The 26,010-nt window shown below is 39.5% G+C and overlaps 2 protein-coding genes across 3 annotated transcripts; one reads left to right on the forward strand and one right to left on the reverse strand.

Annotated features, from left to right (window-relative positions):
- The first annotated feature begins 100 nt into the window (after window positions 1-100).
- Window positions 101-19,506, forward strand: nsmaf (neutral sphingomyelinase (N-SMase) activation associated factor). Of its 2 annotated transcripts, none has more exons than XM_061757725.1 (31): window positions 101-282; window positions 1,630-1,716; window positions 2,859-2,937; window positions 3,072-3,133; window positions 3,386-3,422; window positions 3,547-3,597; window positions 4,165-4,236; window positions 4,338-4,385; window positions 4,489-4,541; window positions 4,640-4,769; window positions 4,858-4,929; window positions 5,013-5,121; window positions 7,881-8,057; window positions 9,385-9,464; window positions 9,668-9,758; window positions 9,850-9,913; window positions 10,162-10,213; window positions 10,856-10,976; window positions 11,853-11,984; window positions 12,051-12,093; window positions 12,952-13,118; window positions 13,418-13,529; window positions 13,625-13,683; window positions 13,747-13,814; window positions 15,736-15,803; window positions 15,887-16,010; window positions 16,100-16,183; window positions 16,471-16,621; window positions 17,838-17,940; window positions 18,014-18,123; window positions 18,904-19,506. In XM_061757725.1, exons 1-31 carry the CDS (start codon window positions 116-118, stop codon window positions 18,996-18,998), a joined length of 2,868 nt encoding a protein of 955 aa, XP_061613709.1. In that variant the 5' UTR covers window positions 101-115; the 3' UTR covers window positions 18,999-19,506. The 2 variants fall into 2 exon arrangements, with proteins under 2 accessions (XP_061613709.1, XP_061613710.1); XM_061757726.1 differs by lacking the exon at window positions 101-282 and adding an exon at window positions 307-371.
- On the reverse strand, window positions 19,340-25,736 carry LOC133470558 (cyclic nucleotide-gated cation channel beta-3-like). The gene is given in 14 exon segments (XM_061759042.1): window positions 19,340-19,846; window positions 20,002-20,131; window positions 20,339-20,495; window positions 20,655-20,766; window positions 20,899-20,953; window positions 21,458-21,522; window positions 21,602-21,652; window positions 21,730-21,938; window positions 23,438-23,456; window positions 23,458-23,738; window positions 23,822-23,988; window positions 24,791-24,819; window positions 25,088-25,243; window positions 25,677-25,736. Coding segments are annotated over 14 exon segments (1,518 nt in total). The 3' UTR covers window positions 19,340-19,819.
- Between the last annotated feature and the right edge of the window lie 274 nt (window positions 25,737-26,010).

Raw genomic sequence — 26,010 nt, forward strand, 5'->3', positions numbered from 1 at the left:
TGTGATACATGATTATAAAATAAATATAATTACACGATCTATGTCATTAGACACGATCGTCTAGGGCATAATTGTAAAAAAAAAAAAAAAAGTATTTCGGAAAAAGTGCGATAGGATGTTCTATATTAGCCATAGATCGCTTGTGAAGGGGGTCACGTGGTGTCGGGGAAGTTTCCTTGTTTACAGGCGTGTGACTGAGCTGCTTCGGTCGGTGTCACACAAGAATGGTACAGAGGTGACAGTCATGGCATTTTTGAAGACTAAAGAGCGAACTAAGGAAAGGTCGGTGCCCCCCACTGTTTTAGCATTGCGCCGTGCCACTGTGTGTGCTGCAGCGGTCCTCCCGCGGGTTCTCGAATGTGCGAATCCATGTAAGAACAAAGTCGTACTGGGCCAATTAGCTAATGAGAGACGCTGGACGTTCTTGTGCCGCTAACATTAACATGTATGAGGAATATGTGGAAGTAGACTGGTCTCTTGAAGACGAAGACCGCGGGGGGTGACGGGAAATGTAGTGTTTGCTTTGACAGCATTTACTGCAAAAGGTTATTGTGTATTACGCCATCCTCTCACACTTGACTTTGCTGCAGGATGCTGACGCTCAATAAAACGACATTCGATACACTCCACCTATCAAAAAAAAAAAAAAAAAAAAAGAATGACAACAAAACAACTTTATATATATATATATACGTGCATATATATATATATATATATATAGTTATTGAACCATACAGAATTGAATTGCGAAAGGGCGCTGACATTTTGATGAGTATAATCCATTACAGTTCTACACCACTACAAACACAATAATAATAATAAAAATATATATATATATCCCGTTTGTATGCTAGTGCAAAGTGATCCGGCTCTTGGTGTTATTAGATTGTGTGATGCTACCACAAACCTGTGTAACAATGATAGGTTTTAACATGTAGATTTTGAAAATGGATTATTGGTTGAATGGAAATGAAGTGTGACAATTATTTGATTGCATTTTAAGCAATACAAGCTGTGCACTGTTAAAACTGCTACTCGATTCCATGCAAATGTTTTTGCAATGAAAGTAATGCTTTTTATTCAGATTCTAATTAATGAATATACTTTTATGGACTTTCAATCAAGAGGAATGTTATTATTTTTTTAACTAAAACTTACTACAATAGCCCATGTAAATGTTTAATCAATTTGTGTATAGTTGATTTAAGTGTATGCATATTCAAACAAATAATGAAATCATTTGTTTCCGGACGAAGGAAGCACTAGCAGAAAAACAACCAGGGCAGAGAAAAATGGCTTGACTCATGAAAAAATACTATTCCCGTAACAGTTCAAATAAAAAAATTGTCATTGCTTCATCATTTCATGCTTCATCAAAAGCTATCCAACCAGAGGATCCAGTATGACACACTACCCACCTTTTGATAACAAATACAACTATTGATATTTAATTGCTCTGCTGTAATTATCCTGACAAGTCCTGGCTAAATCGAGTGGGGTAACTGGAGAGCGTTGAGAGGATGATCCATTTACAGTCAGGCAATTAAACGTCTGCTCATTTTGAAGTGTCTTCCCCGATGACTCAAGCCCTGTGTAATCTATGTATTTATTTATTGCAAAATCTTCTAGATTTTCTCTCTTGTTATTGGATCTGGAAGAATATTATTTTGAACAGCACACTGCATACAATGTGACAAGAAGCTCAGCCAAGAAGAGGTAATTTACACATATTCTTTACCATCACTATCACTATCTCCCATCGCTGGCGTTGGTGCTGCTGTATTATTTTAATCCGGGAACCTCCTTGTGGACAAACAGATCAACTTACATTTGCACAATGTTGAGCAGCTGTTTAAACGTAATCTAACTCAGTCATCTATTATCTACAGTATATGATGAGGTTTTATTGTCAAACACAAAGCATGCGATACAGCTGCTTGGCAGATGAGAAGGTGTGTGATCCAGAAAGATTGTCAGTCGGTGTGGTCTGTATCTGAAATGGGAAAAGTTGAATAAGATGTCATACACAGAGTGAAGCGAACAAGCTGGAAAAAGGCAAACACACACACACACTCTCGCAGTGTGATAAATTGTATAATAATACCTCTGTGATATTATAGCATGTTGCAATGGATCCAGTTTGTCTGTACTGCTCACATCTATAAGAACATTTCAATACATATATGGTAAGATGATTGATATTGATGTATATTAAACTTGTTAGTCAAGTAAGCTATTTTATTAATTTCCTTTTAGAGCTCAGTCATTTAGACAGTGTCAGTTATATGCAAAAGTTTTTTTTGTTGTTGTTTTTTTTTTTGCAGGATGTACCCTCCTGGTACGCCAAAAGCCAAAATAGCAAATTTTTATTTCTTTACTGCTTATCCTCATTACAGTTGCAGTTTAGCTGGAGCCTATCCCAGCTGATTTTGAGCAACCTGGAATGGTTGTCAGCCAATCACAGGGGCACATATCAACCAAGCATTCAAACTCACATTCACATCAATGGACGAGTTAGTCTCCAATGAACCCTATATGCATGTTGTTCTAATGTGCGAGGAAGCCAGAGTACACCGCTTAATAAAACACATCCAAGCAGGGGGAGAACATGCAAATGCCACATAGGAAGGTCAGAGCTGAGATTTGGACCATAAGCTTGAAATGCTAAACGTATTGGCTAAAATAAATCACATTTTGATCATCTTTCCTGGTTTCTCTCCAGCCATGATTATGATGTACGTTTTTTTTGTTTTTTTTAATTATCATTATTATTATTATTATTATTTTGCATCATGCTTTTTTTCCAGTCTTTGTCAATATCGTATTAAACTAAAATGTGTCAACTATTTCCCAACCAGAAAAATCCGAGGCTCCTTTAAGGTCTGTTCTAGATCAGTCATTTTTGACCCAGAAGATTTTACAGAGCCAATTTTAAAGGTTTGTGTTTTTAAAATTTTATATCATGCGTTTGACAGCTGTCTGTCTGCCTGCCTGTGTGTATAATGTATTGTGTATATATTGTTTATATACATACAGTATATAATTATACATTTTATTTTCTATACCTGCAGATTTCACTCCGAGACTGTAAGCAGATTGAGTTTGTAGCAAAAGAGACCAACCCGTTTAATGAGTGAGTATGTTATGCGTATACAGTGTATGTCTCTCTTCCGTTTTGCTCCCGCATTGTTTGTTTAGTTTGTCAAACTGGTTCAGTTCCTTCTAACCATATTTGACACAACTATATACAATTCATTGGGAATAGTGTCACAAGATTATCATGTAATCCTAAAAAGAAGACAAAGAATAATATATTTATTAACATGATATACATATATATTTTTTGTCATTTCTACTCATTTATATATTTTTGTTTCCTATGTAGACCCAAACCATCTAGCATTTCAATTCTATGTGATCAGGTGAGGTTATTTTCTCAACGATATGACTGACTCAAGATGTATGCATTCCAATGTCCCAATCATTCAGGCCTTCCTTTTTTTTTTCTTGTCCTAAAAGGTAAACATTGATCCCTTTTTATTGCAGGTTATTTACATCAAAGAAAACTGCATCATTTCACCTTACAGAAACGAGAGAGTGAGTCTGGTGTGAACATGCTGTCGGCTATCAGTGTGCTTTTTGCGTTTTTTGCTGTGACGATCGATTTATGTACAACCTCAAGACAAGTGTGCCTGTGCACAAATATCTTTACAGTCCACAATTAGGTACACTTTTCCTTGCACACAAGAGCTGCATTGATCTACAAACTGCCTTTACAAGGTTAATAATGATCAATTTTGATTAACAGAAATTTTAATTTACCATTATTATGGTTTATTATGGTGGTTGTAGATCATACTGAGAGGTGTTTGTATGTTGTTGTTTTGTTTTTTATAGAGAAGGTAAAAATAGTTGTGTAAAGATGAACCAATACATTTGCATTGTTGTCTTTGTAAAGGGTGATTTTGATGCAGTTCTTGTATTGGGTCAATTGTGCAGGTGCACCTAATGAAGAGTTTTTTTTTGTTTTCAAGTCCAGGGAAGGTCTTGCTAAGGCTGATTTCATAATTGATACAAAACGAGCACAGGCTTTATATTCATCATCACACTGTCAAAATGCTTAATTTTGTGTGAGTAACTACATGTATTTGCTTCAATTGAAAGGGGACAAAAACTGTGAACTTTCAGCTGGAAGTGTGGTGTAAAACAGAAGATGTCGTTCAAACGTTACATCAAGTATGTAGGACATTCTGGGATATTTGGAAAGTACTGTAAATTTAGCCGTACGCATTTGAATGTTTGACTATCTCTACCATATGCTTGTTTGTATTTTTCAGCTGCATCGAGCGTCCTGTCTGGAAAAGCTTGGTGACCAGACTGCCATGGTGATTTCATACAGACTGATGTTGGTTTAAGGGTTAATTGTCACACATTCCAAATACACATTTCCTTTTGTGTGTGTTTTTTTGTTTTTGTTTTTTTGTGTAGATTACAGCCAATCTTCAATCCCGACTGGCAAGGACATCCTTTGACAAGTACTGGTATGTGTCATGCATGCTGAGAAAGAATATGCAACAAGAACATGAGTGTATGATCCATTTGTTTGATGCTACAATAGTGCTGGTTGTGCAATGTAAAGCTTTCAGAGTGTTGCTGAGAAGCCTCATATGGAGTGTGCGGTGGAAATGGTCCTACCTCTGGTGTCCAATCCCGGCCACGTCTGCATTACGAATGAGAATCTCTACTTTCAGCCACTCAATGGATATCCGGTGAGCTGTTTGATATGATAAAACGTGGGTACTTATAGTCTGCAGTACAGTGCAACTCAAGAATGATGTCATTCCTCTCTCACTTCAGGAGCAGGTCATTCAGATCAAACTGCATAAAGTCAGGCGGATCTACAAAAGACGACATGGCCTCAGAGCCTTGGTAAGTACAACTGTTCTGAGTTCAAGCACTCCTGTTTGCTGGACAAACAATGTTTACATTAACGTGTCTATCCTCTCATGCAGGGGCTCGAAGTGTTCTGTTCTGAGAATGACTTCTGCTCGGACATCTATCTCAAGTTTTACAACACGGCAGACAGAGATGAAATTTATTATTTCATTGCCACATTCCTGGGTGAGTAAATTCAATGCTGTACAAAAAAAAATATCTTCAGCTGTTATCGCAATTCTCTCACTAGACACAATAGAATATGAATCTGATTTCTATTCTTTATTCACCCCATAAATTCAAACACACGAGGAATTGTTGCCGGTCATTGGTGTCACTGTAGTACTATAATGACAAATCCTATACATAACAAACAATATAGATTTACAGTGAACAAGTTTCCCTAGCAGCGTAAGAATATGTCTTTGCACAGTACCAGACATGCCTCATTTAGGTGGTACTTGTTGTTTTGTATACAGTCGGTACGCGAAGTATTCAGGCCCCCTTAAATTTTTCACTCTTTGTTATATTGCAGCAGCCATATTGACAGAAAAAACCCCAGAATTGCTTAAATTTGTGCAGATTTATTAAAAAAGAGGCGGCACGGTGAACAACTGGTTAGCACATCTGCCTCACAGTTCTGAGGACCGGGGTTCAAATTCCGGCCCCGCCTATGTGGAGTTTGGATGTTCTCCCCGTGCCTGCGTGGGTTTTGTCCGGGCACTCCGATTTCCTCCCACATCTCAACAACATGCGTGGTAGGTTGATTGAAGACTCTGGTGGACAGCCATTTTCAGGTCTCTCCAGAGATGCTTAATTGGGTTAAAGTCAGGGCTCTGGCTGGGCCATTCAAGAACAGTCACGGAGTTGTTCTGAAGCCACTCCGTCGTTATTTTAGCTGTGTGCTTAGGGTCATTGTCTTGTTGGAAGGTGAACCTTCGGCCCAGTCTGAGTTCCTGAGCACTCTGGAGAAGGTTTTCGTCCAGTATATCCCTGTACTTGGCCGCATTCATCTTTCCTTCGATTGCAACCAGTCGTCCTGTCCCTGCAGCTGAAAAACACATCCACAGCATGATGCTGGCACCACCATGCTTCACTGTTGGGACTGTATTGGACAGGTGATGAGCAGTGCCTGGCTTTCTCCACACATACCGCTTCTAATGAAGGCCAGAAAGTTCTATCTTGGTGTCATTAGACCTGAGAATCTTATTTCTCACCATCTTGGAGTCCTTCAGGTTTTTTTTATTTTATTTTTTTAGCAAACTCCAAGCGGGCTTTCATGTGTCTTGCACTGAGGAGAGGCTTCCGTCGGGCCACTTTGCCATAAAGCTCCGACTGGTGGAGGGCTGCAGTGATGGTTGACTTTCTGGAACTTTCTCCCATCTCCCGACTGCATCTCTGGAGCTCAGCCACAGTGATCTTTGGGTTCTTCTTTACCTCTCTCACCAAGGCTCTTGCTCAGTTTGGCCGGACGGCCAGCTCTGGGAAGGGTTCTGATCATCCCAAACGTGTTCCATTTCAGGATTATGCAGGCCACTGTGCTCTTAGGAACCTTAAGTGCAGCAGAATTGTTTTTGTAACCATGGCCAGATCTGTGCCTTGCCACAATTCTGTCTCTGAGCTCTTCAGGCAGTTCCTTTGACCTCATGATTCTCATTTGCTCTGACATGCACTGTGAGTTGTAAGGTCTTATATAGGCAGGGGTGTGGCTTTCCTAGTCAAGTCCAAAGAAGGGGTAGAACCATCTCAAGGATGATCAGAAGAAGTGGACAGTACCCGAGTCACAGCAAAGGGTCTGAATACTTGTGGCTGTGTGGTATTTCAGTTTTTCTTTTTTAATAAATCTGCAAAAAATTCAACAATTCAATTTTTTTTCTGTCAATATGGTGTGCTGTGTGTACATTAATGAGGGAGAAATTAACTTAAATGATTTTAGCAAATGGCTGCAATATAAACAAGAGTGAAAAATTTAAGGGGGTCTGAATACTTACCGTACCCACTGTATATGACCTAGAAGTGTTTTTCACACAAATATTTACTGTAGTTACAGAACTCCGTCATAAAATGACGAAACCTTGAATCCGTAGCAGCCGCATTTAGCTTTTGTGTTAACGCTTTCTGTATATTGATGTTCTCAGTTTTGGTGCCCCCGCTCCTCCTAGAGGCAAAGACGACACAAATTATAAATGTATGTGCTTGGTTCATCGGAGGGTGGCAGGTGACTAGTGTTATGGCTAGCATTGTGTTTAAGAAAAGGATGTGCAAGTTAATATTGTTTCTACATTTTTCTGCTTTTGAAATAAACACCAAACTGTTTGGACACATCACCCTAATTAGGACTAATTTCACAGAAGCTGTGAGTTCAATGAACCAGACCTGTCCTGAAATTGGGAATTACAAGATATTGGAAAGTAGGGTGAAATAAAGAAAAAAAAATATTAAATAGAAAAAACTTTCTTGATACTTATGTCACCTAAATATAAATATATTTATTATTGTGGTACTACTTTGCAGTGGTGGAGAACTACACTGTATCATACAAAGAGGTGTTTCTAATATTTGGGTTACCTTATTTTGTCATATGAGAGGGGCAACCATTTTAATCATGGAAGGTTAGCATTGCAATCTTTGTAGGCAGAATAGTTTTTGGATTGGATCTGGATTTGATTGTGCCGCCATAATTAATATCGTCGGTGTGTATATTAAAATCCAGATTTGGGTAGTGTCAGTGTTTCTCTAACATGTATTTTATCTCTTAACACCTTTGGCCAGTGGCTTATTTGTGCATGACAATATGGTTTATTTGAAGGGTCTTTCCGGTACAATGATATGTGTAATTCAAATGAATTGTGTAAGAATCAGTTTTATTCAAAATTATTATTAGTACAATTTTTCTATACCTTGGTATCAAGTACATTCATGAGTGCTCTTTGTCCCCCCCCCAGAGAACCACATGACAGAGCACACAGCAGAGAGTTACATGCTGCAGTGGCAGCGCGGCCACCTGAGTAACTACCAGTATCTCCTCCATCTCAACAACCTAGCTGACCGTAGCTGCAACGACCTCTCCCAGTACCCCGTCTTCCCTTGGATCATTGCCGACTACACAAGTACACAACTGGGTGAGTTGATGGCACGTATAAGTCACAGCAATATACACAAAAGACCAGGGCTGTCAAACTTAATCTACTGTAGTTCAGGGACTGCACAAAGCCTAATCGCTGTTTTGCGTAATTTATATAAATAACAATAAGTTAGTGGTTTTCCTCTTTTGTTTTAATGAAAATTGATGAATGTACTGTATATTAGGAACAGCTTTATATTTAATTCATTGTCCTTTTACAAAACATTAAGGAAAATGTGAAATTTGGTACACTTTATCGCAGTATATAAAGGCACAAAACCTAGTAACAGGATTTAGGAACTGAAAATATAGTATTACATTTTAAAATGAAACCCACTTATGAGGATATAGGAATTATACTAACTCTTTACGCTTCCACTTTTCCACGTTGCAAAAAAATTATCAAGACTTAAATTGATTCCTGAGACGTACAAACTATTAACTAGAACTATTTTAAATGTATTACAAAGAAAGAGCTCACCTGTTGCGAAAGTATATCTAGTGTGTGCGGTGAGAACATATACAGTGTAGATGTTGTAAGGCAAAGCAAATTTATTTATATAGCGCATTTCATACACAAGGTAACTCAATGTGCTATACATGATTAAAAGCATTTAGAAACAAAGAAAAACACATCTTATAAACATTTAAAACAAAGAGAAAAAATAATTAAAAAAAAAATAAATACAATTAAAACAGCATCAGTGCAAGAAATATCATTTAAAAGTGGAAATGCTGTAGAAAGCATGGGAGAAAAAAGTTTGGGGAAAAAAGAGAGTTTTTAACCTGGACTTAAAAACATGCACACTTGGGGCTGACATCACTTCTGTTGGCAACTTATTCCATTTGTATGCAACATAATAGCTAAATGCTGCTTCACCTTGTTTGCTTTGGTCTCTGTGCTCCACTATTGACCTGAGTCTGTCGATTTCAGAGCCCTACTGGGTGCATATTCCATTAGCATTTCATTCATGTATTCAGGACTTAAACCGTTTTGTGATTTATAAACCAGTAGCAGAACTTTAAAATCTATTCTAACGCTGACTGGAAGCCAGTGTAAAGACTTTAGAGTTGGAGTAATATGCTCTGACCTCTTTGTTCTGGTCAGAACCCGAGCCGCAGCATTCTGAATGAGCTGCAGCTGTTTAATGCTCTTGTTAGGCAGTCCAGTCAGAAGACCATTACAATAGTCAAGTCTACTTGAGATAAAAGCATGGATGAGCTTCTCCCGGTAGAGCATTCGTAGTTTCAATATCATTACTGGCACTCATATTAAAGACACAGTATGTACAGAATGAATTGATATCCTCCCTCTTGTCTTTCAGATATGACAAACGCAGCCACATTCAGGGACCTCAGCAAACCTGTTGGAGCGTTAAACAAAGAGCGACTGGACCGGCTGCTGGTGAGATCCACTCCCCTGCGGAATCAAATGAGATCTAATGCTGTACAAGAGGTTTATCTTTTGTACAGCGATGATGCTTGTCAAGGAACCATTTGTTTAGGACCATTTTTATAATTGCAAGTGTAGTTTTCAATTGTGTAGAATGACAGTGAAGTACACAGGTCACAAAAAAAGTAAGTTCTGATCCAACCTCTCTTTCTCAGTGTCGCTTTAGAGGCATGCCCGAGCCTCGCTTCATGTACGGCAGCCACTACTCGTCTCCCGGCTACATCCTTTTCTACCTGGTCAGAGTCGGTAAGTCACTAACCTCACGTTGTGTATAAATCTCAGGATACGCAGCAGGTGCTCAATGTATTATCGTGTGTTTTGGTTCCCTTCTGCACAGCTCCAGAACACATGTTGTGTCTGCAGAATGGCCGCTTTGACCATGCAGATCGTATGTTCAACAGGTAAATTATTTTGCCATGATTACAACATGATATAACATGCCTTGACCTGAATATTTTTTTTTGGTTAATATAATTTAAGGCTCTGTGGTATTGATCCTGTCTTTGTTTTGATTGTATTATAACTGCAATCCAAACTGACCTTTTGTGTGTAACTGGGAATTAGCTAAAGGGGAACTACACAAGCATTTAATCTCTCAATGTTAACGTGTTTGTGTTGTTGGTATGAACTATGCATTTCTCTCTTGCAGCATAGGCGAAACATGGAAAAACTGCTTAGAGGGGGCGACAGACTTTAAAGAGGTATAATGTTTATTTTGCTCAGCTGCAATGACACTTCAAGCCAGGGATCACCAAACTTTTTGAAACTGAGAGCTTCTTCTTGGCTACAGATTAATGTGAACGGCGACCAGTGTGATACACGTCTGAAGTAACACAATTCCTCAAATTGCCTTTTAATTATGTTATTAATAATTAATGGTATTCATTCATATGAAGACATCAATCATGTTAATAACTTCTAAGAATCATTATCAACAATGATTTGATTAGGTAAGGAGATAACTGTCAATATGCAACACTTTGCAAGTGTTTTCATTTTCAAATGATCACTTCCACAACATTCCCAGGAAATCCCAATGTCCCATCACTGGTAAACTGTTGTTAGAACAGGCCCTCGAGCGACTTGTGGTGCTTGGGGGCTACCTGGTACGCGTGGGCCCCATGTTGGTGACTTCTGCTTTAAATATTGTTTTTAATTCTAATGTTAATGCTGTATAGCTTGCTGATGTTGTTCCTCTGATTGTGTTTGCGTCTGGTACAAACCAATTCAGAGCATCAAACTGATGATGCTGCGACTAATTTATAGAGCATAGTTTATTGAATGGTTTATCATCTGTGGTTTCAGTTGATGGTTGTAATAATTATTGTCTTTTTATCACTCAGATAATTCCGGAGTTCTATGGGGACGACTCCAGCTTCTTGGAAAACCATCTGCATCTTGATCTGGGCCGACGGCAGAACGGCAGCTTTGTCGGCGATGTCCAGCTCCCACCCTGGGCCTCAGGTAACTTCCTGTGGACATGTGATGACAGATGTGCACCCTGACGTCTTTCCCCCCTGTGGATACCGCCCTACCTGCTCATGTTCGAGTTACAGTGGGTCAATTTTGTTTACTTATTTGGATCCTCTTACATCTTTGAAGCCTAATCTCAATTAAATGCCTCACCTCATAGTTTTTCCCTTGCAAAAAAGGTTGGTTCCATTACATTTGCTATGACATATAATATCACTCTGTGCTGTAGTAGAGGTCTTTACCACATTAAGACAATAGTTTGTTTTAATATTTGTTCTGTTCGCTTCCCCATTTGTAAAAAATGCATTTTTTTCCATGGTACTGGTAAATTACAAAATATATGACAACATAATTTATCCATTTTGCTAGAGCGCTTGTCCTCATTACATGGATGCGTTAGCTGCAGCATATTCCAGCTGACTTTTGGTGAGGGCGGGGTACGCCCTGGACTGGTTGCAAGGCGGTTGCAAAGAAACATGTCTATAATATATTTGATCAAGTGTCATTATTCATTAGTATAATGACCAAATATATGTACTGTATCATCACTGAAATGCTTCTTGTTATTTGATGTTATGAAATTCTGGGTGTTAATCACAATCAATCGACAATCAAGCAGTGCAAGTATGTTATACCTGAATTAACTATTGCTACATATACTAAGACTCCAAAATATGATATGCTGATTATGTCTTTGAAGTAACTATAGAAGCCTAATTTTGTATAAATCATTGAGCGAGGACAAAAACACTTGCGTGTCCTTGATGATAGCTGCTGAATCGTCAATCCTTGTGGTACGTTTAAGACATTTGAGATCCACGATAATATGAGCTTCAGGACGGCAAATTTCTGCATTCTCCACTCCAGATGCTAGGGATTTCCTGCAGAAGCACAAGATGGCGCTGGAGAGTCAGTATGTATCAGAGTACCTGCATGAGTGGATCGACTTGGTATTTGGGTTCAAGCAGAGAGGGACAGAAGCAGTCGAAGCCCATAACGGTAAAATAAATCCTCATCGAATCCAGTAAAAGGCGGTAGAAGCTAAGTGTTGTCATCTTCTCTCAGTCTTTCACCCACTGACCTATGAAGGTGGCATCGACTGTGACAGGTAAGAAACCAAGTATGCATGAGTTACAAAAAAGGGAAAGCATCGGGCAATGAGACAAATAGAGCAGCAGCAGCATATATAGCAACTGTATTGGAAGAATAAATACTATATGTGCAGATTATAACTGTACATAAAGATGTTATTCAATAGTGTAGTTCATTTCAAACAGTGAACCCAATACAGATCCACAAAAGACAGGAAAATACTGTACAGAAAGCCAATTTCTATCTAATTTCAATGTCAAAAATACATTTGATTGATTCTTCATGTAATATAATAATTTCTTGGTGAATTTGGGGTTTTCATTTGCCCTTTATGCTATCATCATCCAAGTTTCAAGAAATGAAATATTTCACGATATGTATATGATACATACATTTCACTTTCAGAATTGAACTACTGAAATAAATTAAGTTTTGTATCAATAATAGCTAGATGTATAGAAACTGCCAATCATACAAAACCAGCTATTTTAAAATCAGCAGTGGAGTGACAACAATAATTTACGAAATAATATATAAACATAATATTATGCATACTGCAGCGCATTGTACATACTGAGCTAAATTTTGAGCTTAATGGTAAATGCTGTGAAACTTTTTTCATGTGAGTTAATGCTTTTTTTATTTTAAGTAAATTTGCAAAAATCTAAAAAAAAATCAAAAACAACATTATTTCACATTATTATATTGCGTCATTTGTATAATTTTGAGGGGAAAAAATAAATTGAATACAATTTTGAATAAGACTGTATAAAGTGTCAACTTTATAAACATAACAAAATTGTGAAAAAAGTGAAGCGCTGTGCAGTTGCAAACTTAACTTGCGCTTACCCCGCCACATTGTGTGTTTGCGAAGTATCAAGGACCCTGACCAGAGGGTGGCCATGCTGACACAAATACTAGAGTTTGGTCAGACCCCGACACAACTCTTCACCACTCCTCATCCTCAGAGGATCACGGCAAGATCGCAGAACATCACCAGGAGCCTCAGCCTCACCTCACCCATCAGTGAACTGACCCCAGGTGGAAATTCACCTCTCCACCAGCCACCATTGTCATTGTCTTGCTTATGTTTGTGCAAGCAAGAATACTACTGCATTTAAAGGATGTCCAATACGTCTGATGTAGATGTGTCAAATAAGTAGTAATGTGAGTGGGGGAGGGAAAAACACTTTTTAATTAGGCCTAAACTCTCTAATTGTATCATTGAAAGCTCTTTAGCACTCTTGTAGTTTTGGGGATGATCAGGCCATAGGCTACCAATACATTACTGAATATTTGCATCTCTGTTGCATGCCACCACTTAAAATGTGTGCTTCCAGGCTCTCTGAACGAGGACTCCTCCTTTGAGGACTTGACAGAGGAGAGCCGAAAGTTGGCGTGGTCAAACATGAGCCGTCTGACACCGGCCTCCAGACACAAGATCCATAAGGAGTATGTGAGATCAGAACATTGTGTAGTTGAACTACATAAACACTGGCAATACTTCAGTGGTGTTTTTTGTTAGTAACGTTGTAATGAATACATAGGGCAATAACTGCCATCACTGTGACCCGAGATGGTGCTTCTGTTTTCAGCACATCCCAAGGTACAAGCAACATATGTCAATAAGCCTGTACTCTATGTTGATTTTTGCTTGATCATGTTTTAGACTCAACGCTAAAGATGTTCTCCAAAGAGTTAAAGGACTTTCAGAGGAGCATGTCTTTCTCCAATATGGTAGGTAGCGCACCCTTACCTCTGCCAAAGTTGTTCCGCTTTTATTTTCATTTTTAACTGAAATGTGCAAAAAATAAATAAATGTCGAAACCAATTTCTGCAGAACTTTGTGGAGTGGAAGGCTAATGACCAAGCAAAGACCTGTAGAATATATGTTTGTATTTTTGTCTTTAAAATTGGTGGCCATAAAGTAGGACCAGAGACAGTTGGGCTCAGCTTAGTGTTTGGTGGCAGGCAACAAAGGCCATTGTTCATGAGTAGCAAGATCAAAAATCATCAATTCATATCTCATATGAAAGCCCCTGCTAAGAGATGGTCATGAACTTCAGGAAATCCAAGAGGAAATTAAGGGATTTCTTGTCACCATTTTGTCAATTATGCTCATGTTTGATGATACAAAGACTTTTTTTTTTTTTTTTTTTTAATTTTAAAATTCTTTTATTTTTATATTTTGTGCTCTTCAACTTGGGTCACAAACTGATGGCTGAACATTGTCCTTCAGGATATTCTGTTAAAGAGGAGAAAGCTTGGAGCAGCCCAAGACCATTACACGACCACCACCATGTTTGACTATTGGAATGATGTTCTTTTTCTGAAATGCTGTGCTGCAGTTACACCAGATGTAACGAGACACACAGCTTCCAAAAATCTCAATTTTCATCTTGTCAGTCCATATAATATTCTCCCAAAAGTCTTGAGAATCATTCAGATGTTTTTTTTTTTTTGCAAAAGTAAGGCAGACCTATATGTTCTTTTTGGTCAGCAGTGGTTTTCGCCTTGGAACTCTCTGAGGGATGCCATTTTTGCCCAGTCTTGTTCCTTATTGTTGTGTCTTGAACACTGACCTTAAGTGAGGCAAGGGAGGGACTGCAGTTCTTTCAAAGTTGTCCTGAGTTCCTTTGTGGCCTCCTGGATGAGTCATTGCTGTTCTATGAGGGTAATCTTTGTCGGCTGGCCACTCCTGGGAAGGTTCACCACTGTTCTGTGTTTTCTCCATATGGGGATAGTGGCTCTCCCTATGGTTCGCTGGAGTCCTAAAGCTTTAGAAGTGTCTTTTGTAACCTTTTCCAGACTGGTAGATGTCAATTACTATTATTTCTTGACTGTTCTGCAATTTCTTTGGATTGTGTCATTTTGTTGCAGCGTTTTTAGATCTTTTTTTCCGACTTGATTTTGTCAAGACAGATTCTGTTTAAGTGATTTCTTGATTGAATAGGTCTGGTGGTAATCAGGCTTGGCTCTGATCAGTGAAAATTAACCAAAAGTTATGATTAGCCACAATTAATTTGTGATTTAACAAGGGGGTTAATTACTTTTGTTTTACACAGCGCCACGTGACTTTGAATATATATATTTTTTTCCTTAAGTGAAATGATCATTTAAAAACAGCATTTTACCTTCACTTGGTTTATAGTTGTCTGATATTTACATTATTTTATGATCTTAAACATTAAAGTGGAGAATCTATGCAAAAATATAATTTGAAAAGAATTTGAGAAGGGGGCCAATACTTTTTCACGGCACTGTAATTGTCCTACCTACTAGTATGCCCAAATTGTCGTCTTAGTGTGCAGAAATATCATACATGTTACAGAAATGACCTACTAGTTGCATGTAGTCGAGCACTAGTACTGTGTAATTGCATACTAGTAGCGCACTACAAAACTAAAAGCTGATGGAGCATTTATTTGACATCCTTGACATCCATCTTATCCTCCATCTACAAGTACTCTCTTTGTCCTTGATGCTTTTGTCTTTACCTTAGTCAGACATCTTCGCATGCATGTTATTTCATGTGTTCTGTAAGTGTAAACTCATCGGATATGGATCACTTGAAATTTACATGGAAACAGACTAGCATTAAATTGGATTTTAGTACCTGCAGTGTAAATCCAGATCAAGTCTCTCAAATGTCTTTTAGGCTTTGTCATCATGCCTGATGCTGGCAGATGGTCAAATCGTGGTCTGTTCCTCGTGGGACAATAATGTGTATGTATAATATATTAAGTGCAGTATGTTGTACTGTAGATGCATTTGTGTCTTCTTCTGACCTTCGCTTTTCTGTCATGAAGTTACTTCTATTCCATCCCTTATGGGAGGCGACAGGACACGCTGATGGGTCATGACGACGCAGTCAGTAAAGTGCTTTGGTCCAACGACAAGCTATACACGGCGTCTTGGGACTCAACTGTCAAGGTGCAAAAATAGATAGATACACATGCGGTATTCCCTCATCAGAAAGGTGAGAGCAGTGGAGAGTGCTAACGTTGTTGTTCACGTCTCAGGTGTGGCAGTGTGATCCTGATGTTTTGTGCGGTCACAAGAGATCACAATTTGAGCTGCTGGCTGAATTGGAGCATGATGCTGGGGTGCGTTGGCCATATAATAATCATCACATGACAAATATAGTGGTACATGGACTTAAAAGTTGACCAAGATCGTAACTCAGTTTACTCATATAGTCATGGCTAAAAACATAATAATCAATCAATTCCAATTACCGGTAAATCAATAACTTACATACACATGTTAGTTTGTAATGTTTTGGCTGATGGATGTCATGTAATACCAAGGGACCTTGAAATACAAAGGTTTTAACAACGAATAATCTTGCATTACTCCTGTAATATTAGTGACTTCACTGTCCAAAATTCAGGTGAATGCTATTGGACTGAATCCACCGGGGACTCTGCTAGTGTCAGGATGTAAAGACGGGGCCGTCACCATCTGGGACACAGACACCTACGGCACCCTGCAGCAAGTCGACTGCCACGCTGCCACTGTCCACTGTGTGTCGTTCAGTCCAGGTGAGTTGGGTTATTCTTATGGAACTGAGATAAAATAACTGATATCAAAAAGTACAGAGCACATCTGCCTCACAGTTCTGAGGACTGGGGTTCAAATCCCGGGCCTGCCTGTGTGGAGTTTGCATGTTCTCCCCATGCCTGCGTGGGTTTTCTCCAGGTACTCCGGTTTCCTCCCACATCCCCAAAACATGGCTTGGTAGGTTGATTGAAGGCTCTAAATTGCTCATAGTTGTGAATGTGAGTGCAAATGGGTGTTTGTTTATATGTGCCCTGCGATTGGCTGGCGACCAATTCAGGGTGTACCCTGCCTCTCGCCCGACGATAGCTGGGATAGACCCTGGTGAGGATAAGCGATACAGAAAATGGATGGATGGATAAAAGCGCAGTGACGGGACTGATATGGTCCGAGCCCTTCCAAGAATAGCAAAAATCCGGGAGTAATACAACACACACACAAACACACTTAAAGGTTTGCAATTGCGTATATGTGCCACAAGATGGTGCCAAAGCACTACTTATGTCTAATTGAAGCTCTTCAACTCACTTCAATATGGTTTCTTAATACCAACCAAAGGCGTCAAAGCAATACTGTTATTATATAGGTGAGTTTTTCAGCAAAAAATGGAGGATAGGTTTCGGCAGAAAGTCACTGTATTGATTCTGTATGTTCATCACATAACCTATACAACTATAATGAGCGCCAATACAAAAACTGTGTCAAAAACCTATAGCAGAATCGATGTGGTTGTAGTTTTTAGTGGTGTACAACATCACTGCGTCATTTTGAGAGGCGTGTTGATAGCACAAAACTTCTGACGGTGTTAAACAAAACTGAGGAAAATCTGATAATAGAATACAGCTCTTGTACTGGATCATACCTGATGTTCTGCCCTACTGGATAATCTAATGCAATCAATTTCTACCTGTTTTGGGAGATTAGCATCAGAGAAATGTCTCATGGTCCTCATGATGACAAATTGGCAATTGAATGCCATTTTTCTGGAAATGTTTGATGATTAAGTGAAGTCAAGTCAAGTGAAAAGTGTAGGAACTTGATGTCTAATTTCAATCAGCTGATATAAAGTGTTTAACCTGGCAGTGATGGTGGCTATTGTACTGTATATTCTTAATGGGCTCCGCACCTTAACTTTGTACTTTTAACCAGACAGAAAGTAAACAACTGACAGTGAACACTGAAGTGGTTTGTTCTATTCAGATAGTCGACATGTCCTCAGCATTGGCGCCGACTCCTTCATGAAGGTGACCGACGTTCAGACGGGAATGGTGATCTCCTCTGTGAAATCGGAGGAGGAGCTCAGGTGACGTAATCTTGACTACGGAGCAGAAATGATTCTCAAATGAAATCTTCCTCATTTGGGTTGTATATATCAGGTGTTTCTGGTGGGATGGAAACTCTGTGCTGTGCGGGGGCCAGTCAGGTGACCTCCTGCTGTGGGACTTGATGAGCAGCACAGTCACCTCCAGGATCTCGGCACATTCAGGTGCAACACACAAACATGCACGCACACACACATAGACACGCACACACTCTAGTGGTTATGCCAGTGACATGCTGGAGTGAAATAAATAGTAATATATGGTATGGCCTGACCCGTATGGATTTTTTGAGGCCGATTCTGGTATTTGGCAAAATAAAATTCTGACGATTGAATTGGGCGATTAATTAAAAAAAAAAAAAAATCTATAATGGATATAATAACTTTTTTTGGTCCATTAACACCAACAGCAATAAAGATGTGAATTATAGGGATAACATTTTACTGTTTTATAATACCTTATCCATTAGTATTTAATTTTACAGCAAGGGAAAAAAAATTGGTAAAAATCGGCCAATTTTGGCCTTTTTCTTTGTTGGTTTGTTTCAATGTCATTATCTTGTTCTCATATTGTAATGTGTTAAAAAAAATCTGCCATTTTTTGCCAATTTGAAACGGGCTAATGTCGGCCGATTAATCAGCCTTTATATGGTATACCGATGAGAAAATGGAAAAAATGTTGGTAACAATAACCTGTGTGTATACATGTTTATGAGTCTCTCTCGTTTTTGTCTTTTTGTGTGTTTATGTCTCTTTGTGTGTGGCTCTGTGTGCATTTGTCTTGTGCATCTCGCTGCGTCTCCATGTGTTTGTGTCTCTTTGTATGTCTCTGTGTATTTGTGTGTATGTCTCTGTGTATTTGTGTGTGTGTCTGTGAATCCCTCTGTGTGTTGTCTCCATTGTGTGTGTATCTGCCTCTTTCTCTCTTGGTTTGTGTGTGCTCAGGTCCAGTCACAGCCATGTGGATGAATGAGCTCTGTGCCACAGTGATCACAGGCGGAGAGGACAGAGAGATCATCTACTGGAAGCTGCACAATTAGCACGCAGACTATGCAGAACATTTTTTGAAAAATAAAGCCATCAATGCAACGCAACGGGAAAGAGTCAAAAGACCCAAATCTTCAGCAATTTTTTTTACAAACACAGCGGGTCCATGTTAGCATATTGCTGTCTGTATATTGAGAGAAAAATGTCCAATTGCAGTTTTGTTCATGGCAACAGGAAGCTGCTCACAGTTTTTTTAGTTTATTTTTGTGTGCTTTTTTTTTCTCTCCAAAATACTGTGTTTATTTTGCTCAATACTGTGGACATTTTTGCAATATGTGCAATGCTTATATGCTGCTCAGATGTTTATTTGAAAAAAATGATGCAAAAACAAACCTTTCCTGTCATTGGTACCTTTACTCTATATTGTACTTACACCTTATTACATTTCTGTATATTAGTGTGAGTCCAACATGTAGGTGCTATGTAAAAACACAAAGAAGGGCCTGCTTGGGCCACTTTTAACTATTGTCATACATTTTTAAAAATACATCAATCCATCCATCCATTTTCTTTATCCGCTTCTCCTCACTAGGGTTGCGGGCTGCTGGAGCCTATCCCAGCTATCTTCGGGAGCGAGGCGGGGTACACCCTGAACCGGTCGCCAGCCAATTGCAGGGCACATAGGAACAAACAACCATTCGCGCACACATTCACACCTACGGGCAATTTAGAGTCTTCAATCAACACAGTCACATTATTTTATAGGCATATTCAAGTGCAATTCACAAAATAGACACATAAAAAATAAATAAATAAATAAAATGTGTTAATAATTGTCCATGATCAGTTGATACCGGTCCACAGTCGGTTGAACCTATTCCCACTGGTTCTCTGGTTGTTTCTGTGAAGACAAAACCACACGTGACATACAGTGACATCTGCCCTTCTGCTCCTAGATCATTTACTAAAATCTTCACTGACCAAATACTAAAGACCTGGATTTGACCCTCATGACTATTACAACTACTTTATAAATGATTATACTGGGTGAGCTACCTTGAGTTTGTGCAAGTTGGCAAATGCTTTCATTATCTTTGGTGTTGGTGGTTTTGGACCAAAAGTAGTCAGACCTTTTGGCCTTTCCACATCTTTAACACCTGTGGGAGCTTTGGCCTTTGTCAGTTTCCTTAAGACAAATGCACACAAAAATAAATATTTACATCCTAATAATCAGAAACACAGAGAACATACATAATACTCTACAATAGTAAATACGTAGTGTATACGCAAACAAACTTCCACCATGACAATAAGCTTTGAACAGTTACAAAAAAAAAAAATCAGCCAGGCTCCTTATGTAAAATGATTGTCGGTCATTTCAGGCATGACTTACCTTCCCTTCCTGGCCAGAACCTTCTGAGACTCAGGGTAGTGCACCAGGATATCAAACAAATCTTTCTCCAAAACAAAGAGGTTAGCAAAGCCATAGGTTTTTACATTTGCAGTCTGTCTGTTCCCTCCAGCTTTGGCAGACTGCAGCAGACAGATATAAAGAAAATATGGAGCCAATTGTCGCTTAATTGATCTAAAATTTTAATGAGGTGTAAACACAAGTTTCAAGAATACATTTTTTCCCCTTACAATATAAAAAGTATTTCTATGACATGTTTTTGTCAAAATACATCAAGGATCAAGAATTACATGACAAATTGTAAAAAAAAAGCCAGCCTTAAGTGTGACAAACACAATACTGTTATCAGGTCCTCCCACTACCTGCACCGCTCCGCTTTTGATGACACACATCTCTTTACCGATGTCACCCTGAAGCGAGAGCACAACATCTGATTTAGGACAACGCAGTCTCGGCTTTACTATTGTTGGCCTCTTTCTGGTTACTATCGTCATAGGTAGCCTGTTTGGAGATGCTGCAGAGTACCAAGTAAATGTACTCACTTTCTTCACAACAAAATCTCCAGGAAAATAAACAATAGATTTGTCGCTGTCGTTGCTGCTCCAATGTCATTTCTCATCTATGACTCGGAAAGATGAAGAATGTTATGAAGAAGCATCTGGAAAAAAAAAAAGGCACCGTATGTACCTGTAGAAGACAAACAGAGGAAATTAGTATGGCATTGAAGATTGCATTAAAGATTTACAAGTGTACAACGTATTACCATGTATAATATAAATAATTCATCCATCCATTTATTTTCGATATCAGTTGTCCTTGGTAGGGTCGGGGGTGAGCTGGAGCCTAGCTTAGCTAACTTTGGCCAAGAGGCTGGTTCGCTCTGGACAAGTCATCAGCTAATTGCAGGGCACAAATAGACAAACAGTCATTCACACTCACATTCACACCTATGGACAATTTAGAGACTTCAGTTAACCTCATGCATGTCTTTCGAATCTGGGAGTACTACTACTACTGGAGTAGTTACTCTTCCTATCATTTTCAGCACCATGGACAGAGTTGATCTCAGTGTCTTGACAGGCCAATGGAGAGCTACATCACCACACTTCATTGCATGCGTCAATGAAGAGCATGTACGCTGTCCCCGTTCCATTGTAGACCCGCAACTAAGAGAAGACGAGAAGCAAGTAGAAAAGACAAGAAACATTTCTGCGATTCAAGAGCTTTCCTTCACTTAATACTAACCTGAAATCGAGGTGATTTCCGATAATGTTCCCTTGTCATGGCCCTGTCTTTCTGCAAGGTGGAAATGTACTCATTTAAAAAAAAAAATTGTTTTCATATCACATCATCCTTACTATAATTTGACTCACAATAATATCGCCAGCTTCGACAAAGTGAAGCCGAGGCTGCCAAACCATAATGTCCACAACATTCACCAGGTCACTCAGAATGTCAAAAACTATCCAGTATCGGTTTGCCGTGTCATTATGGAAGGGGAAGGCCAAGCGGGTGGAGCGAAACCAAAGATTGTAGTTGTATGCCACAGTTACGATGGCCAACCAAGCGATGTCACGGCGATCTGAGGAGACAAAGACCCTTTTATGTCAAATTCACTGCATTTCTTGGTTCACTTAGGGCCATATTGTCGGAAGTTGGAAAATGCACGCAGCTGCGCGCTTTTCTGGCTACGCACATACTCTTGTTCCTTTATGCACCCTCATGCCAGATTAGCACAGTGGGTGGAGCAACCCTAGAATGTGGGCGCTTCCAGTCAAATCTTGCCATTTTCCTGTGGAGTTAAGCACTTTCTCTTTTCCGCACTCTAGAGGCTGTGAATCATAATGCACGTTTTGATTCCGTTAACTGCCTGGCAACAGCCCGGCGACAGCTGACAGTGCAGGACACACCTTGCCCATAACGCTTACCTACGGCGTTGGTCCTACACTCACCCACCGCCCAATGACCGTAATGTGTCCCTACCACATTCCGCCATTAGCCGAGTGTCAACATATCATATTTATTTGCAAAAAATATTGGCGCCAGCTGCGTTTTTTCACCTGCGAGATTTTCTGCTTCACAGATGCTGCTTGATGGTTTTTTTAATAGACCTTGATAGACCTCTAAACATTTGTTCCGTTATAAGCACAGTATTTTGAGAACATTACTTTTATTGGGTTTATTTTATACAGAATTTAAAAAAAATGCTCCTTGAAAATGGAGCATGTTAGACAGAGTGGTGTGCATATCTCAATGGCTACGACACCTGCACGGCTGTAGGTAGAGTGGGTCGTTTCGGTCACTGGTTCGAATCCCGGTTACGACTGTCCGCATGTCGAAGTGTCCTTGGGGAAGACAGTGAACCCTAATTTGCTCCCAGTGGGCCTGACAGCGCCTTGCATGCCAGCAGTCGCACATTAGTGTATGAATGTGTGTGTGAGTGGGTGAATGTGAGGCTTTGTCAAACGCTTTGGGCACTGTGATGGTGTAGATAAAGCGCTATATACTGTAAGTGCAGTCCATTTACCATTTGCGCAGGGCTCACTATGACAAAAACTAATATCATAATCACACAATGGCGAGTTACTGTATATTTTGAATTATTTGTTTCTATTTGCTTCAATGTGTGTTGTCAAATACGTTAAAGTGACTCGCCTGCACCGTGTCGCAAGGAAGCTTGGGCACCCCTGATCTATCCCTTTTTTATTGCTCGACCTCTAAACATTTGTTCAGTTCTAAGCACAGTATTTTGATAAAGTTACTTTTATTGGGTTTATTTCATACAGAATAAAAAAAACACATGCTCTCCTTCAAAGTATAGCATGTTAGATGGAATGGTATGCATGTCTCAATGGCTACGAAACCCGTGCTATGGAAGGTTTTTTCATATTTAACGTGTGCTACGGCATATTTTCTGAATGGATTTCGACACAAGCGTGCACAAGTTTCCAGTTTACACACCATGGAGTGTGTCAGAAGTCCGGATGGGAGAATCTGTGTAAGCCAGGCGTATAAGAACAGACTTGCAGAGTTGGCTCCAACAGGAGAATATTGGACTAACTGTATTTTGTTCTCACTCACCAGTGAAGGGGTCTATGATGTGATCCCAGCACAGTATCCATCTTTTCTCCTATAGGTCGGAAGAGGGTGTCCAAGCAGGAAAAGATGTTATCTAAGAGCAGCTTGTCTTTCTTCCTGGCCTCCTCTGCCATTCTCTCCTCTTCTGCTTTTTTCTCTGCCTCTAGCCTTTTGTCCTCATCCTTCTTTTTCTTCTCCTCTACCTTTTTGGCCGCCTCCTCTGCTTTCTTCTTTTCCGATTCTTCTTTTGCTATCTGCTCCTCTTCCTTCAGTCTGTGGTATTCCTCCTCCTTCAGAATGGGAGCTGAGGAGGCAGAGCAGCGGTGAGTTCAGTGACATTGAAGCCCCCTGTGTATTTATGTGTTGATTGTTTTTGTCCATACTTACTGACAGGCGGGCTGATTTCTGGAGCGCTGCTGGCATTTGCCTCAATTACTTTCTCTTTGAGCGTCTCTGTTCTCTCCCTCATCGTCATGACCAACCAACTGAGAGTGTCGTCTGTGTAACGGAAGTAAACAACAGGAGGTGGAGGAGGTGATGCTGGATTCTCTTCACTGAGAATATGATTGAAAGGTGACAAAAGATTATTTTATCTTCTGCATTAAAGAAAAATTTAATGATAATGATTGACTATTCTTGGTCAAAAGCACCTCAAAGCTAATAATCCTACAGTTTGACACCCTTGATCTAGAAGAGTGATGTGTTTTCTAGTGAACATTTTTTTTGTATTTCTTTGTTTTGAGGTGGAAGGGCCAATAAAACTGGCACCAGGGGTTTCAGTTTATCCTCGAAATGCTCATAATGCAATGCTGATAATTACACACACACACCCACACACACAAACACACGCACACACACACACAAATGTGTTTTGTGGCCTTGAGTAGAAGTCTTTCTTCAGTGGGCAAAAATTTGGCAGGAGAGTCAATTTGTTGAAATTTTAACCGATGTTGTATTTCAACCAGTGGGATCACAAAAAAAGGCAGAATTAGAACTATCAGGACTGTGCTGTGTGTAGTCGGTTGAAAACCACATTCCCTTTAATTTGTCAGTGCATGTGCACATTGTGCAGATTAAGCCATTAGAAGTCATTAAGCATTAAGCTGGGTTGATAGGTCAAGTACAGCTAGTTTGCCATACGAGTTGCTGCTGGACTACAACAACACTTTCATTTGTAGTCACACCAATGCTTTTACTTGCATGCATTATTTCATGACTTGGCAATTAGTGACTTGACAATTGTTTTCATGGGGGCATGAGCATACATCCAGAATTAAATTGATCTGACCTCATTGGAGGACAAGCATTATTTACAAATTCTTAGCTTCCTGCTCCCTCTGGACTGACAGGATCTACAAGAGCTGCTGGAGCAGCTGAGGCAGGAACTGAATAAAACAAAAAACAAAACAAAAAACGCCAGACCAAAAAACTCATTCCTTTGACCAGCAGGTGAACCAACAACATTACCATTACTCTTTCACAAGATAAAATCTCTCTCCTCTGCATTATTCTTTGTAAATATAAAAAAATATAAAAAAGTCATGATAGAAAATGTAATGAAATATTACAAATAAATACAATGTATCTTTTAATTTCATGGGGTTTGAATTAAGTTAATGTTTAGTATAATATTTCAAGTCAAGTTTGATCAACTCGTCCTTCACCTGGCTTTGGCTGTTCTTTCTTGGTTTCTTCCTCTTTCTTTTCCTCATCTTTTTTGTTCTCTCCTTTTGTTGGTTCCTCTTTCCTTTTCTCCTCTTGCTTTGCATGCTCCTTTCGTTGGGTGGTCTCTTTCTTCTTTTCAGGAAACTGCTGACACAAAATCAACCCAGTTTAGTCTCCCCCCCATCGCTGGGAATGTTAGCAGTTCAGTGAAGCAGTGCATATGGGAAAACAGCTGCTCTTTGTAAAGTATTGCCGAAAATGTAATGGTCGCACCCCAAATGGAAAGGCAAGACAAAGATGTTTAGGACCACATTTCAAAATATCTTTCAAAGGCAGTGAAAGGCATCCAAGGCTTACCTTAGCTGGCGGAGCGGCCGGAGATGGCACAGGAGCAGCCACTAACTTCTTTAACCTTGTGAAGATGGCAGAGTCGTGTTCAGGCTGCTGTCAACTGACCCGCTGATGTTCTCCTCCCTTTTTAGAGCCTCTTTTGTGGCTCGAAGAATCCTGGGAGACTCCGGTGTTGTCTGACTCTCACATCAACAAACAAGGGACTGACGCAATGAATTGCTCTAACTCGAATAATTCCCTCTGAGCGCTGCCCTTCTTTTGGAGTCATCACCAGATCAGTCGTCATTAACATCAGTCACTACCAAAAAAGCTTCAGTGTTTCCCGTTGGGTTAGAAATTGTAACATTTTCATCATCTTAATATAATCAACCATATATGATTAGAAGGTTGTATTAGGTCATTTTAAGTGCACCCATTTGGGTCCAAATTAAATTGCCCGAGTTTATTTTGGTCCCTTCTGTCTGTTGAGGTCCCAGTCTAGATAATGGGATTACCGTAAATCAGCATTTCTCTCTCTCTCTCTCTCTCTCTCTGTGTCACTCACTTGTTTGTTTTGCATC

The sequence above is a fragment of the Phyllopteryx taeniolatus genome, chromosome 20, assembly GCF_024500385.1.
Source record: "Phyllopteryx taeniolatus isolate TA_2022b chromosome 20, UOR_Ptae_1.2, whole genome shotgun sequence".
Lineage (NCBI taxonomy): Eukaryota > Metazoa > Chordata > Actinopteri > Syngnathiformes > Syngnathidae > Phyllopteryx > Phyllopteryx taeniolatus.